This window comes from Monodon monoceros, unplaced genomic scaffold (assembly GCF_005190385.1).
Source record: "Monodon monoceros isolate NGI ecotype Baffin Bay Population unplaced genomic scaffold, NGI_Narwhal_1 Super_Scaffold_10, whole genome shotgun sequence".
Classification (NCBI taxonomy): domain Eukaryota; kingdom Metazoa; phylum Chordata; class Mammalia; order Artiodactyla; family Monodontidae; genus Monodon; species Monodon monoceros.
The window spans coordinates 40244713-40258049 of NW_021703766.1; the positions used below are offsets into that span (position 1 = coordinate 40244713).

The 13337-nt window shown below is 35.3% G+C and overlaps 1 protein-coding gene across 1 annotated transcript in view; it reads left to right on the plus strand.

Annotated features, from left to right (window-relative positions):
* Positions 1-13337, plus strand: part of DPY19L3 (dpy-19 like C-mannosyltransferase 3) — a 74602-nt gene that overhangs the window by 33636 nt on the left and 27629 nt on the right. The window contains 4 exon segments of the mRNA XM_029204933.1: positions 307-430; positions 982-1116; positions 10787-10918; positions 12290-12391. Coding sequence (XP_029060766.1) covers positions 307-430; positions 982-1116; positions 10787-10918; positions 12290-12391 — 493 coding nt within the window.

Sequence of the window (13337 nt, forward strand, 5' to 3'; positions counted from 1 at the left end):
CACATTTTAGGGGAGTCAAGGAGCTTTTAAAAGTTATTAATCAATGACAAAATTAAGACTCAAGTATAAAGCACTACCAGTTCTACCCCAGTTCTACCACTGCATACCTGTGGACAGGTTAGTTAAATTTTCTCAATGCCAGTTTTATGTTGCAGGCGTTATGATGATGATGATAAAGGCAAATTATTGAGAACCAAGAACCAAAATCTAAATATACTTAACATAATATGTCTTTCACTTTAGGAAATCTTTGAGGTAATGATAGTAAAAATTACTACTTTGGTCCTTTGTGTTTTCCTTGTGCAGAATAGATACCACAAGGGTTGAGTTTACCATCCCACTGAGAGAGAATTGGGCGCTGCCATTCTTTGCAATTCAGATAGCAGCAATTACATATTTCCTGAGACCAAACTTACAGCCCCTTTCTCAAGTAAGTTTTTATAATACTTTGTATATATTTTTAGTTCTCCAATTTTATCTTAGAAGCTTCAGAAAATGTGATGTTCATAGTGTCCAAGTGCATGTTAATAGTTCTTATTCCATGACCAATTTTTTAACTTGAGTTAAATTAAGTTTTCTTTTTCTAAACCTGTTCCTACTTTGCAAAGAAAATGTTTTCATTTTTGATGTTAAAAATGTACTCTACATTATCTGCCCTTAAACAATTACGGCAAACCCACACAAAATTTCTGCAGAACTGTCAGAATTTTTAAGCCATTGCTCTTGAGATGATTGAGGTGATTTGGTGCATTATCGCCTCCATGATAATATGGAGTACACATACCATATGTGAATATTTATATGCAGAGTGTCACGTCAGGCTATTGAGAACTTAAATAACAAATGCAAGAGTTTTCAGAGCAACAGTTCATAGTTTTTCTGTTTGGTTTATAGAGATATTGGCTGCTCTTGAGAACACTTGTCTGAGAGGCTTTTTATTACTAGAGACATGTAAATTATACAAAGATTTTCTTTTTACAGAGGCTGACACTTCTTGCCATTTTCATATCAACTTTTCTCTTTAGTCTAACATGGCAATTTAATCAATTTATGATGCTGATGCAAGCATTAGTGCTGTTCATACTGGACTCCTTGGACATGCTGCCAGCAGTGAAGGTAAGGTTTGCTCTCTTTTCTCAGTTGAGATGGTTGTTGTTTAATGTTTTATATGATAGAATGAGCTCAAAATATGCACATGCTTAATGATAAAGTTGAAGCTGCTTCTTAGCTATAATGTAAATATGCTGTAGTCAGTTGAAGCTGAATAATTTATGCAGCCTAGTTTGACCATCTTAATTTTTATTCTGCTTATTTTACATTAAAAGATGGATTTATTTCGGGACTTCCCTGGCAGGCCAGTGGTTAAGACTCCACACTTCCACTGCGGGGGGCACAGGTTCGATCCCTGGTCGGGGAACAAAGATCCCACATGTGGCGTGGCCTTAAAAAAAAGATGGATTTATTTGGAGCACAAATGTCTAAATCAGTCGTCCTTTATAGCGTTGACTTAAATTTTAAAATATAAGATAGCTATTTTAAAATGTATTACTGTGTACTGTCCCACCTTTTTTTCCCCAAGGAAATCAATGGGTGTATAACAGCTTTTCTGTGGTACTTTGTAAAATTTTCATAGTAACATTTACCAGTACGGGATGTGAATCCCTATTGATTGGTCAGAGGTCACATATGAAATAAGGAAATTATAAAGGAAACCATTGTTTGTCTCCCAGTGTGTGCTGCTGTCATTTAACTGTATGGTTTTTGTCATGTGCAGAAATATGTTTTAATGTGTTGTATATGTTTTTAAGTTGCTCATAGTTACTATTCCAAAGTAACAGTAACTTAAATATTTTCCAAGTATAATAAAATATTATCACCAGATCTAAGGCAGCAATATAATCTAATAGAGAAGAGTTGTACTCACATATTCCATGTCAAAAGAGATGCAACAATCTTTGGAAACTGACTGAATCTGAATTAGGAAACATTAAAGTCAACCAACACACATATATTATCTATCTACCGAGTCATAATAATAGGATAGGCGCTATAGAAAATTCCAACCTGTATAAGACATTGTCCCATCCACAGGGAGTTTGCCATCTGGCTTGGGAAATAAAGATGTCTATACAATTAGAGGGATGTCTGTATATCTATAGATGTCAATTTGTAGTAACAGTAAGTGCCAGAAGTCTAGAAGAGGAGACTTCTTTTTCGGCTAGAAAGATTTCACAGAAAAGAGATGCTAGAGGTGGACCAAAAATGAGGAGACTAGAATTTGGATGGAGTTTGAGAGGGGAAGATATGAAGGTAAAATACAGTAAAGAAAGCATTCTTTGCAATTCAGATAGCAGCAATTACATATTTCCTGAGACCAAACTCACAGCCCCTTTCTCAAGTAAGTTTTTATAATAAATGGATAAATGGGAAAAGTATGTGAAAAAGAATGGATACTTCTATGGGTATAACTGAATCACTTTTCTGTATACCTGTAACACATCATTTATCAGCTATACTCCAATATAAAATAAAAATTAAAAAATTAAAGCTATTTTTAATTAAAAAAAGAAAGCAGGTGGATAATCCAAAGTTAAAATGTGTATATATGTGTGTGGGTGTATAATATATGTATGTGTATATATATATGGTATTAGATAATGATAATAGAGCCCACATGCCTCTAAAAGCTGCATGTACAAATGAAGCTGAGTCTGTTGCTGTCTGTTTTTATTTGCTTTCCTGTTTTGTAAACTCTTTATGCTTTGTTCATGGAGACTTGCAAGCTAAGGGGAAGAGGTGCCTAGATACCTTTGTATTTCTTCTTGTCATACACTCTTAGGCCAGTTAGTCTCTTCATATGTGATATCACTTTTCCCCTTTCTAACAAGTATGTTCAAAAGAACATTGTACATTTTAACATAAAAATAAATTAATTAATAAATGAAAGAAGAAATAAAAATAAATAAATAATATTAAGCCATTTTGAAAATACATATATAAAATTTTTTTCCTAGTGTATAATTTTTCTGTATTTTCACAGTAGGTATCAAAAGCCTAAGAAAACATGTATGTCTTTTCACCAAATTTTGACCTCTTGAAATTTATCCTAAGGAAATAATCAAACATGTTCATTTTAGCTGGACTGTAATAAGAAAAGTCTGGAAATGACCTAAGTCAATAGCAATAGGGTATTGTTAAACAAACACGTCTTAACTATGTAACACAGTGTTAGTTATATATAACCATTAGTTTTCCTTCTCCCTTTTTTAAAAATAAAACATATGTATAGAGAGAGGAAAGTTTCCAGAAATATATGCATTAAAGTATTAGCAGTCAGCTATGTGATTGATGCTCTTATTTTCTTTTTGTTCTTTACATCTCTTGAATGTTTCTGTAATGAACATGTTTCTTTTTCTTTTTTAAAAAATTGGAAAACAGAATAAAAGGTACTATTTTGGCACACACAAAAAACTAAAGAATAATACAGCTAATTTATTTCATATTCAGTTCTAAGCTTTGTTGAACTTTTATATTTGAAACTCTGTTGGCGTTAGAAGTAGTTATAACTATCAGAATTAAAGGAGGAACAGTATTATAATGAAAGGATCCTGGGTTATAATACCAAGTTGCTACTATCAACTCTGAAAATAACTAGCTCTTTAAACTTTGTCAAGTGATATAACTTCTTGGAGCCTTAGTTTCTTCATAAATTGGAATCACTGATCTCTAATCATATTGAATGGGAAAGAGTCAGTATAATTGATGTAGAAAAAAGTAATACAAATTCAGAGCCTGATGTGGTGACAAGAAGCAATATCTTTTTCAGTACACGTCATCTTCTCTTCATGGATGATGGAAAATCTCTTACCATCAAAAGATCAAGTTTTCAGTGAGAAATGTGTACAGGGTTTTAAAATATAAAACAGAACAGTAAATGTTATTACTAAGCATATAATTCTGTTCGATTAAAGACTAAGAATGTGGAGACTACCTGTTGTGAAAACAAAACACATTAGTGATCAGTGCCTAAGAGGCAATTTTAAAGTACTCCGTATGGTTCCAGACAAAATGAAGGAAACGCCCTTCTTATTCTTCCTACTAAGTACAATGAAAAGCCCTAGACAATATGTAAAAAACAAATATAAGAAAATTTTGAGAGGTGGAGAAAAGAAAGTAGACTACACCTAGAGACCTCGAAACCAGAGGAAGAATATGGCAGTGAGTTCACTGGGTTTTCTTTTTGCTGCATATATCTCAGACTAGGTACTGGGAAAGTCAGCAATCAGGAGAAACCAATGGACTCAAACCAAAAAAGCCCCAAGAAAAGCCAAAAGGACAAGAAAGGGTGAAGCATGAATGCCACGTGGAGAACCTTCAACTTCAACCTATTGGTAATGAGACAGCCCTCCCCATCCCTGCCAGGATGGTGTCAGCAGAGAGCCTAAACTTTCATCTTCACCCAGCAGTAATGAGACACCTCTTTCTTCTGCCCCTCAAAAGTCAGTGGAGGTCAAATGTCCAGGTCACCCTGGACATCCAAACCCATCTGGAAATAATGAGGCAGTGTCCTTCTTTCCTCAGTGGCATGACGCTGGCATGGTGTCAGAGGAGGTCTGCTGACGCAGAAGATTTACATAAGATTCAGAGTTCCATAACATAATACAATACAACTGAAGATCATTTGTTAAACTAAGAACAGGAAAATCTCTTGAATGAACAGAGACCATCAGCAGGTGCCAAAACCAAGGCACACAAAAGTTGAATTACCTGACAAGGAATTTCAAGCAGCTATCATAAAAAAATTCTCATTGAGCAATTACAAACACACTTGAAACAAATGAAAAATAGGAACTCTTAACAGAGATTTAGAAGATAAAAAGAAGAAGCAAATGGAAATTTTAGAACTGAAAAATTCCAATAATGAAAATAAAAACCTCAAAAGATGGGCTTCCCTGGTGGCACAGTGGTTAAGAATCTACCTGCCAATGCAGGGGACATGGGTTCAATCCCTGGTCCAGGAAGATCCCACATGCTGCGGAGCAACTAAGCCTGTGCGCCACAACTACTGAGCCTGCACTCTAGAGCCCACGAGCCATGACTACTGAAGCCCACATGCCTAGAGCCCGTGCTCCACAAGAAAAGCCATTGCAGTGGAAGCCCACAGACTGCAGTGAAGAGTAGCCCCCGCTTGCCTCAATTAGAGAAAGCCCGCACACAGCAACGAAGACCCAATTCAGCCAAAAAAAATAAACAAATTAATTAAAATAAATAAATTTTTTAAAACCCAAAAACTCAGTAGATGGACTCAACAGTAGACTGGAATGGTCAGAGGAAAGAATCAGTGAACTTGAAGACAGGACAATTTAGAAATGAACTAATTTGAACAAGAAAATAGACTGGAAAAAAATGAACAGAGCTACAGAGACCTATGGGACCGTAACAAGAAGTCTAATTCATATAATCAGAACCCCAAAAGGAGAGAAAGAGAGTGAGGCTGGAAAAAGTATTTGAAAAAAATACTTTTTGAAGGAATGTCAAAAACTTCCCAAATTTGTCAAAACCTACAGAATCAAGAAGCTGAGCTAATGTCAAATAGGGTAAACCCAAATAAACCAATGCCAAGATACATCATAATCAAACTTCTGGAGAATAAAGATAAAGAAAAAAATCTTGAAAGCAGTCAGAGAAAAATGATACCTATAGGGGAAAGCCAGTTTGAACGACAGTGGGTTTCTCATCAGAAACCATGGTGCTGAAAGAATAGAATGGTCAACCCAGAATTCTATAGCCAGCAAAAATATCTTTCAGGAAAGAAAGGGAAAGCAAAACATTCTCAGATGAAGGAAAACTAACAGAATTTGTTACCTATGGACCTACTGTTAAAAAAAAAAAGGCTAAATGAAGTTCTTGAAATAGAAGGAAATGATAAAAGAAGAAATGTTGGGACATCAGGAAGAGAGAAAAGGCAATTAAAAGTAAAAATATGAATAAATATAATAAACTTCCTCTCTCATCTTGAGTGTTCTAAATTATGTTTGATAGCCGAAGCAAAAATAGTAATATGGTCTTATGGTTCTCAATGTATGTAGAGGAAATATTTATGACAGTTGTAAATGGGAAAAGTAAAGGGAATTAAATTGAGGTAAAATTTCTACACTTGATTCAAACTGGTAAAATGTCCACACTAGTAGACTGTAGTAAGTTATGAATGTATAATGTAATAACCCAGAACAACCACTAAAAATCTGTACACAGAGATACATTCAAAACTACTATAAATAAGTGAAAATGGAATTCTAAGAATATTCAGGTTACCCACAGGAAGGCAGAAAAGAAAACAGAAATGGAAAACGGAGTGAACAAACAGCAAATGATAAAATGGCAGATTTAAGACCTATCATATCAATAATAACACATATATACAATAGAATATTACTCAGCCATAAAAAGAAACGAAATTGAGTTATTTGTAATGAGGTGGATGGACCTAAAGTCTGTCATACAGAGTGAAGTCAGAAAGAGAAAAACAAATACCATATGCTAACACATATATATGGAATCTAAAAAAAAAAAATGGTTCTCAAGAACCTAGGGGCAGGACAGGAATAAAGACGCAGACATAGAGAATGGACTTGAGGACACGGGGTGGGGGAAGGGTAAGCTGGGACGAAGTAAGAGAGTGGCACTGACATATATACATTACCAAATGTAAAATAGATAGCTAGTGGGAAGCAGCTGCATGGCACAGGGAGATCAGCTCAGTGCTTTGTGACCACCTAGAGGAGTGGGATAAGGAGGGTGGGAGGGAGATGCAAGAAAGAGGGAGGGGATATGTGGATATATGTATGCACATAGCTGATTCACTTTGTTATACAGCAGAAACTAACACAACGCTGTAAAGCAATTATACTCCAATAAAGACGTTAAAAAAATTACATTAAAGGTAAATGATCTAAATACAACTATTTAAAGACAGAGATGGGTTAGAATAGATTAAAAAAGCACAACCCAATTGTTTTCTACAAGGAACTCCCTTCAAACAAACAGTATAGGTAGATTGAAAATAAAAGGGTAGGAAAAGATACACCATGCAAATATTAATCAAAAGAAAGTAGGAGTGGCTATATTAATATCAGGTAATGTAGGCATGAGAGCAAAGAAAATTACCAGAATAGTATATACTAATAAAAGTATTAATCCACCAAGAAGACATAGCAATCCTAAATGTACATGTACTAACCAACAGTGCCACAGTATATGTGAAGCAAAAACTGTGACAGAACAGAAAGGAGAAACAGACAAACCCAAAAAGAGTTGAGGACTTCAGCACCCCTCTCTCTCAACAATTGAGAACCAGACAGAAATCGTTAAGGATATAGAACTCAACAACACCATCAACTAACAGGATCTAACCAACATTTATAGAACATTCCACCCAACAACAGCAGAATACCCAATGGATTGAATCAATGGATTCAAACTAGAAATCAACAAAAAGATAAGGAAATTTCCAATATTTGGAAACTAAGCAGCACACTTCTAAATAATCTATGGGTCAAAGAGGAAGCCTTGAGGAAACAGTGAACTCAGTGGCAACAAAAATGCAACATATCAAACCTTGTGTGGTGCAGCTAAAGCAGCACTAAGAGGGAAATGTGTACCACTACACACATTATAAAAGAGGAAAAATCTAAACCATAACCAAGCTCCCACCTTATGAAACTAGGAAAGGAAGAGCACAATAACCCCAACTCAAGCAGAAGGAAGAAAACAATAAAGAAAAGAACAAAAATCAATGAAATTGAAAACATAAAAACAATAGAGAAAATTAGTGAAATAAAAAGCTAGTTCTTTCAAAAGATCAGTAAAACTACAGACCTTCATAATTCCCTTGGAGCATTAAACATTCAATGTTAGCACACTTTGATACCAAAGTTCTGATTCTCTGTGGCAGTACTTATGTTCTAGCCAGTTAAGAACATAGACTCTAGAACCAACTGCCTCGATTTGAATGAGTTGATATAAGTGAGTCATTTATCATACTCCCTGATATTTTATGAATGTTAAAAAATGTTAACCATGTTTAATTATGAATGATAATGAAGAGCATGAGCATGCCAATGAAGAAAATTTTGATTATTCTGTATAGGAAGAAAGTATTATTGCTGCCTTGTTTCTAAACTCTGAACTAATAGAACCTGAGAAGGAACATCAAAAGTACCACTGAAAAAAAAAAAAAAAAAGTACCACTGATAATCCACAACTTTCTAGTATACAGTACTGCTCAGTATTACATTTCTGGCTGATCACCCACAGTGTTTCTCTTGAACCTAGGATATCATTACAGTTGACCCTTAAACAACATGAGTATCACTGCGTGGGTCCACTTATATGCAGATTTTTTCAATAAATATATACAGTCCTCTGCAGTTGGTTGAATTCATGGATGCAGAAGGCTGACCATGGGACTTGAACATCCAAGGATTTTGTTAATCCACTGTGGGTCCTGAAACCAGTCCCCCACAGATACCAATGGATGACTGACTGTACATTTATAAAACTGTGCAATCTTGTAACACAGACTGCTCTTTTTTCTCTAAATATTCCTACTTGGTGTAAAAAAAGACTGCCAGCATCAAAAAACATCGTAATCCAAATAAAGACAAAAAAAGTTTTATTTTAAAAAAATGTATTCCTGAATGAGTCATTATGCTTAAAATTTTCCTACAGATTTAATGAGGAAAATATTTACACCCCTATGGAAAAGGGAGCAAAAGATACAAATACTTCGTAGAAGGAAAAGCATCAAAAGGAATAAAATATGTAGGTATAAATTGAACAAAAGAAGTGCAGACTTATACCCAGAAAACTACAGAACACTGTTGAAAGTTTTAAAGACCTGCATAAATTGGAAAGATTTCCCATGTTCATGGATTGGAAGACTTTCTATTGTTAAGCTGGCAATACTCCCCAAATGGATCTACAAATTGAACATGGTTCCTCTCAGAATCCCAGTTGCAGAAATCGACAAATTCATAAATTCATAAAATTCATATGGCAACTCAAGGGACCCAGAATAGCGAAAAAGATCATGAAAAAGAACAAAGTTGGAAGACTCACACTTTTCAATTTCACAACTTAACTTCCAAGGTACAGTAATCAAGACAGTGTGATACAAGCAGAAGAATAGACATAAATCAATGGAATAGAATTGAGAGACCAGAAATAAACAGTCAACTGATTTTCAGCAAGGATGCCAAGATAATCATGGAGAAAGAGTAATCTTTTCAATAAATGGTGCTGTGATGGGACTTCCCTGGTGGCACAGTGATTAAGAATCTGCCTGCCAATGCAGGGGACAGGGGTTCAAGCCCTGCTTCAGGAGGATCCCACATACTGTGGAGCAGCTGAGCCCGTGCACCACAACTACTGAGCCTGCGCTCTAGAGCCCACGAGCCACAACTACTGAGCCCACATGCCACAACTACTGAAGCCCCCATGCCTAGAGCCTGTGCTCTGCAACGAGAAGCCACCGCAATGAGAAACCCACGCACCACAACAAAGAGTAGCCCCCGCTCACCGCAACTAGAGAAAGCCCGCACTCAGCAGCGAAGACCCAATGCGACCAAAAATAAATAAAAATTAAATTAAATTAAATTTTTTTTTAAAAAAATGGAAAACCCCATTTTAAAAAATGGTGCTGTGATAACTGGATATCTGTATGCAAAAGAATGAAGTTGGACCCCTTCTTCTTACCATACACAATCATGAGCTCAAACTAGATCATAGACCTGATTTTAAGAACTAAAACTATGAAATGTTTAGAGGAAAAGATAGGAATAAATATTTATGACCTTGGAGTAGCCCAAGCCTTCTTTGATGTAACACCCAAAGCACAAGTGACTAAAGAAAAAATTAGATGAATTGGACTTCATCAAAGTTAAAAACTTTTGTACCTGGAAGGATACCATCAAGAAAGTGAAAAGATGGGCTTCCCTGATGGCGCAGTGGTTGAGAGTCCACCTGCCGATGCAGGGGACACGGGTTCATGCCCCGGTGTGGGAGGATCCCACATGCTGCGGAGCAGCTGGGCCTGTGAGCCGTGGCCGCTGAGCCTGCGTGTCCGGAGCCTGTGCTCCGCAACGGGAGAGCCCACAACAGTGAGAGGCCCACGTACAGCAAAAAAAAAATATAATAAAGTGAAGAGACAACTCGCAAAATATGAGACAATATGTGCAAATCATATATCTGAATAAGGATTTCCAGAATATATAAAGAATTCTTACAACTCTTTCAACGTTGAAATATGGACAAAAGATTAGATAGATATTTCTCCAAAGAAGATATATAAATGTTCAATAAGGACCTGAAAAGATGCTCAACATCATTAGTCATTAGGGAAGATTGGGAAATAATGGAGTACGGTAAAAATACTGATTGTTGGAATACAATAAAATACTATAGGCCATAACTGTAAAGGAATTTAGAAGAAAATTAAAGACTACAAACAGCATTTGCCTATTCCTAGAATATATTTATACCATTGTTTGCTTCCTCTACTTCATATATCCCTGTTCTTCTTAATGTTATAAAGTTTAAAATGTTCTGTAATTAAAAGGTAAATAAAGAGTTACTATCTTCCTTTCTTAGATTGTATTACTTGACGCTAGGTGTGTTTTCTGCATTATTTATAACTTGAGATGTATCCAACTAGTGACCAACCTGTCAGCATGTGGGAGTCTCTTGATAAAAATCTGTTTAACCATCTAATCCTTGGTTGTTGCAGGTGACATGGCTGTATGGTATACAGCTAACAGGTTTATTCCTTGTCTGCATTCTTCAGTTTTTTAATTCCATGATTCTCGGATCATTGCTTATCAGTTTTAACCTTTCGGTGTTAATTGCAAGAAAACTTCAGGTAGGACTTTTTTTTGTCCTTAATCAAAGTAAATTTTTTTTTTAATTGTGTGGTTGTTTAGACCTTGTTTTCATATAGTATACAAAGGAAAATTTATAACCAAATTTCCACTAAAAAGCAGTAGGGCCATTATTTGCTTTTTTTGAAGTGCATGGTATAGCATTTGTTTTCAGGCTTTCTGATCTGCCATTCCTTTGTTTTGACATTTATTATTTCTTAGAAAATTGGAATCTTAATTAAATTCAGGATTAGCCAGAGATACTTGTTTGACTGCCATTGGTTTAAAGTTGGAATAAAAGAGAAAAAAATGTTGACTTTTTTCATGTGTGAACTCAAGAGTCAGAAGAACATATTGCTTTGTGGAAATGTGTTTGTCACAGTCTTTAAAGTTGGGGGACACCTTGTTATTTGAAGTAGTAACACCACTCTTTACCCCATCCTTCCATATCATATTATTGATTTTTAAGTGAGTTAAAATTAACTCTGTTTTGAGAATTTTGAGATTCCAAATAAATACCTTTAGAAAAAAATGGGACATTTCCTAGAATAACATGTTTTGACATTGGCCTCATCTTTTGACTTTATTATATAATTAAAATCTCTTAAATTTACATAAAATTTAAGAGTTAGTTGTTTTTCCTTAATAATGTTGCAAAGCCTGTTTTCTGTCTTATAAGCATATGAGAAACATTTCTCATAAGCACTTTTATATCAAGAAGCTGTTTTGTTTTCCATTTTGGGAAGAATAAATACATTTTGTTATTAGTCTTTTGAATGAGAGCTGCTATGGACAAATCTTCACAAAATTTTAAAAAACAGGCTTTTAGTTGACTATTAAAAACTGTATTTCTCATTTATCCTTTTAACCTTAATTATAAATAAACATCACTTATATTTGCACTGTTTAGATATTATTATATTTGATAATCCATAAAGTTATTTGAGGGTTATAAGAAAACTATTATGTATCAAAGAGCACAATTTACTTTTTTGATATAGGTCTTTTATTTAATGGGTTATAGTCTGTGATATATGAATCAGTGGATAAAAAGATGAATCAGTGGATCAAGTTCAGTCAGTATATGCTGAGTACCTTCTAAGTGGCCGACTCCATACTCTGGTTGAAGAGGTCTTTAAAAAAAAAAAAGGACTAGGACACATTTCCTCATCATATGGAGCTTATTATTAAGTGATTCATTTACTATTAGAAAAAGACAAATTTTAAGACAATGTAACCTCATGAAAATTAGGTTATATTTTCCCTATATGTTGTGTGACCCAATGTTTTAAATTCTTAAGTAATCTCATCTTAAATGTTTATGAAGTTATATTAAAATTAAAAAATTGAAACTCAACTCTTTTCATTTCTAGAAAAACCTGAAAACTGGAAGCTTCCTTAATAGGCTTGGGAAACTATTGTTACATTTATTTGTGGTTTTATGTTTGACACTTTTTCTCAACAACATTATTAAGGTAGGTTAATAAAATGACATATTTAATTTAGCATTACTAAAGAGTTACCAGTTTTACTTTAAACAGACTCAGTTTTACCTTTGTTTCAGTAACAGGATTATTTTCTTGATTTTAGTCCTTGATTTCTATTTGCTCTTAACATGTTCTACTTTGAACCCACCTTTTGCGTTATTAAACTTTTTAAAAACTCAGCTTTAAAAGCATTAAACAAGTATTTCTCTAAATTTAAAGCTTCTACTTTTTAGAGCGTTTTCTGTACTATGGTACTAAAAAAAAAAAATGACATGATTTTTATTGGGGTAAGTTCATAAATAAACTGGGTTTACTGTCGGAACCACATTGATTAATTGAGATGATTTTGCCCCTCTGGGAAGGCTGGTCTCAGGACAGAAGACAGCTGCATGTACATGACAGACTCCTCTTCTGTAAGAGAATGGCAGTCTCTCTCCCTGTCTGTTGACTGTCCAAGAAAAAACAGACCCTTCACTCAGTCAGCCACATTAAACACCTCCACTCCAGGTCCTTGTCACTATTTTCTTAAACTCTATATAGTTCACTACTTATCAAAAACTTATTTGAGGGACTTCCCTGGTGGCTCAGTGGTTAAGAATCCACCTGCCAATGCAGGGGACATGGGTTCGAGCCCTGATCCGGGAAGATCCCACACGCCGCGGAGGAACTAAGCTCGTGCGCCACAACTACTGAGCTTGCGCTCTAGAGCCTACGAGCCACAACTACTGAGCCCGCGTGCTGCAACTACTGAAGTCCACATGCTTAGAGCCCATGCTCCACAACAAGAGAAGCCACCGCAATGAGAAGCCTGCACACCGCAACAAAGAGTAGCCCCCACTCACTGCAACTAGAGAAAGCCCACGTGCAGCAACAAAGACCCAATGCAGCCATAAATAAATAAAATTTATTAAAATAAAAAAACATTTGAGCAGAA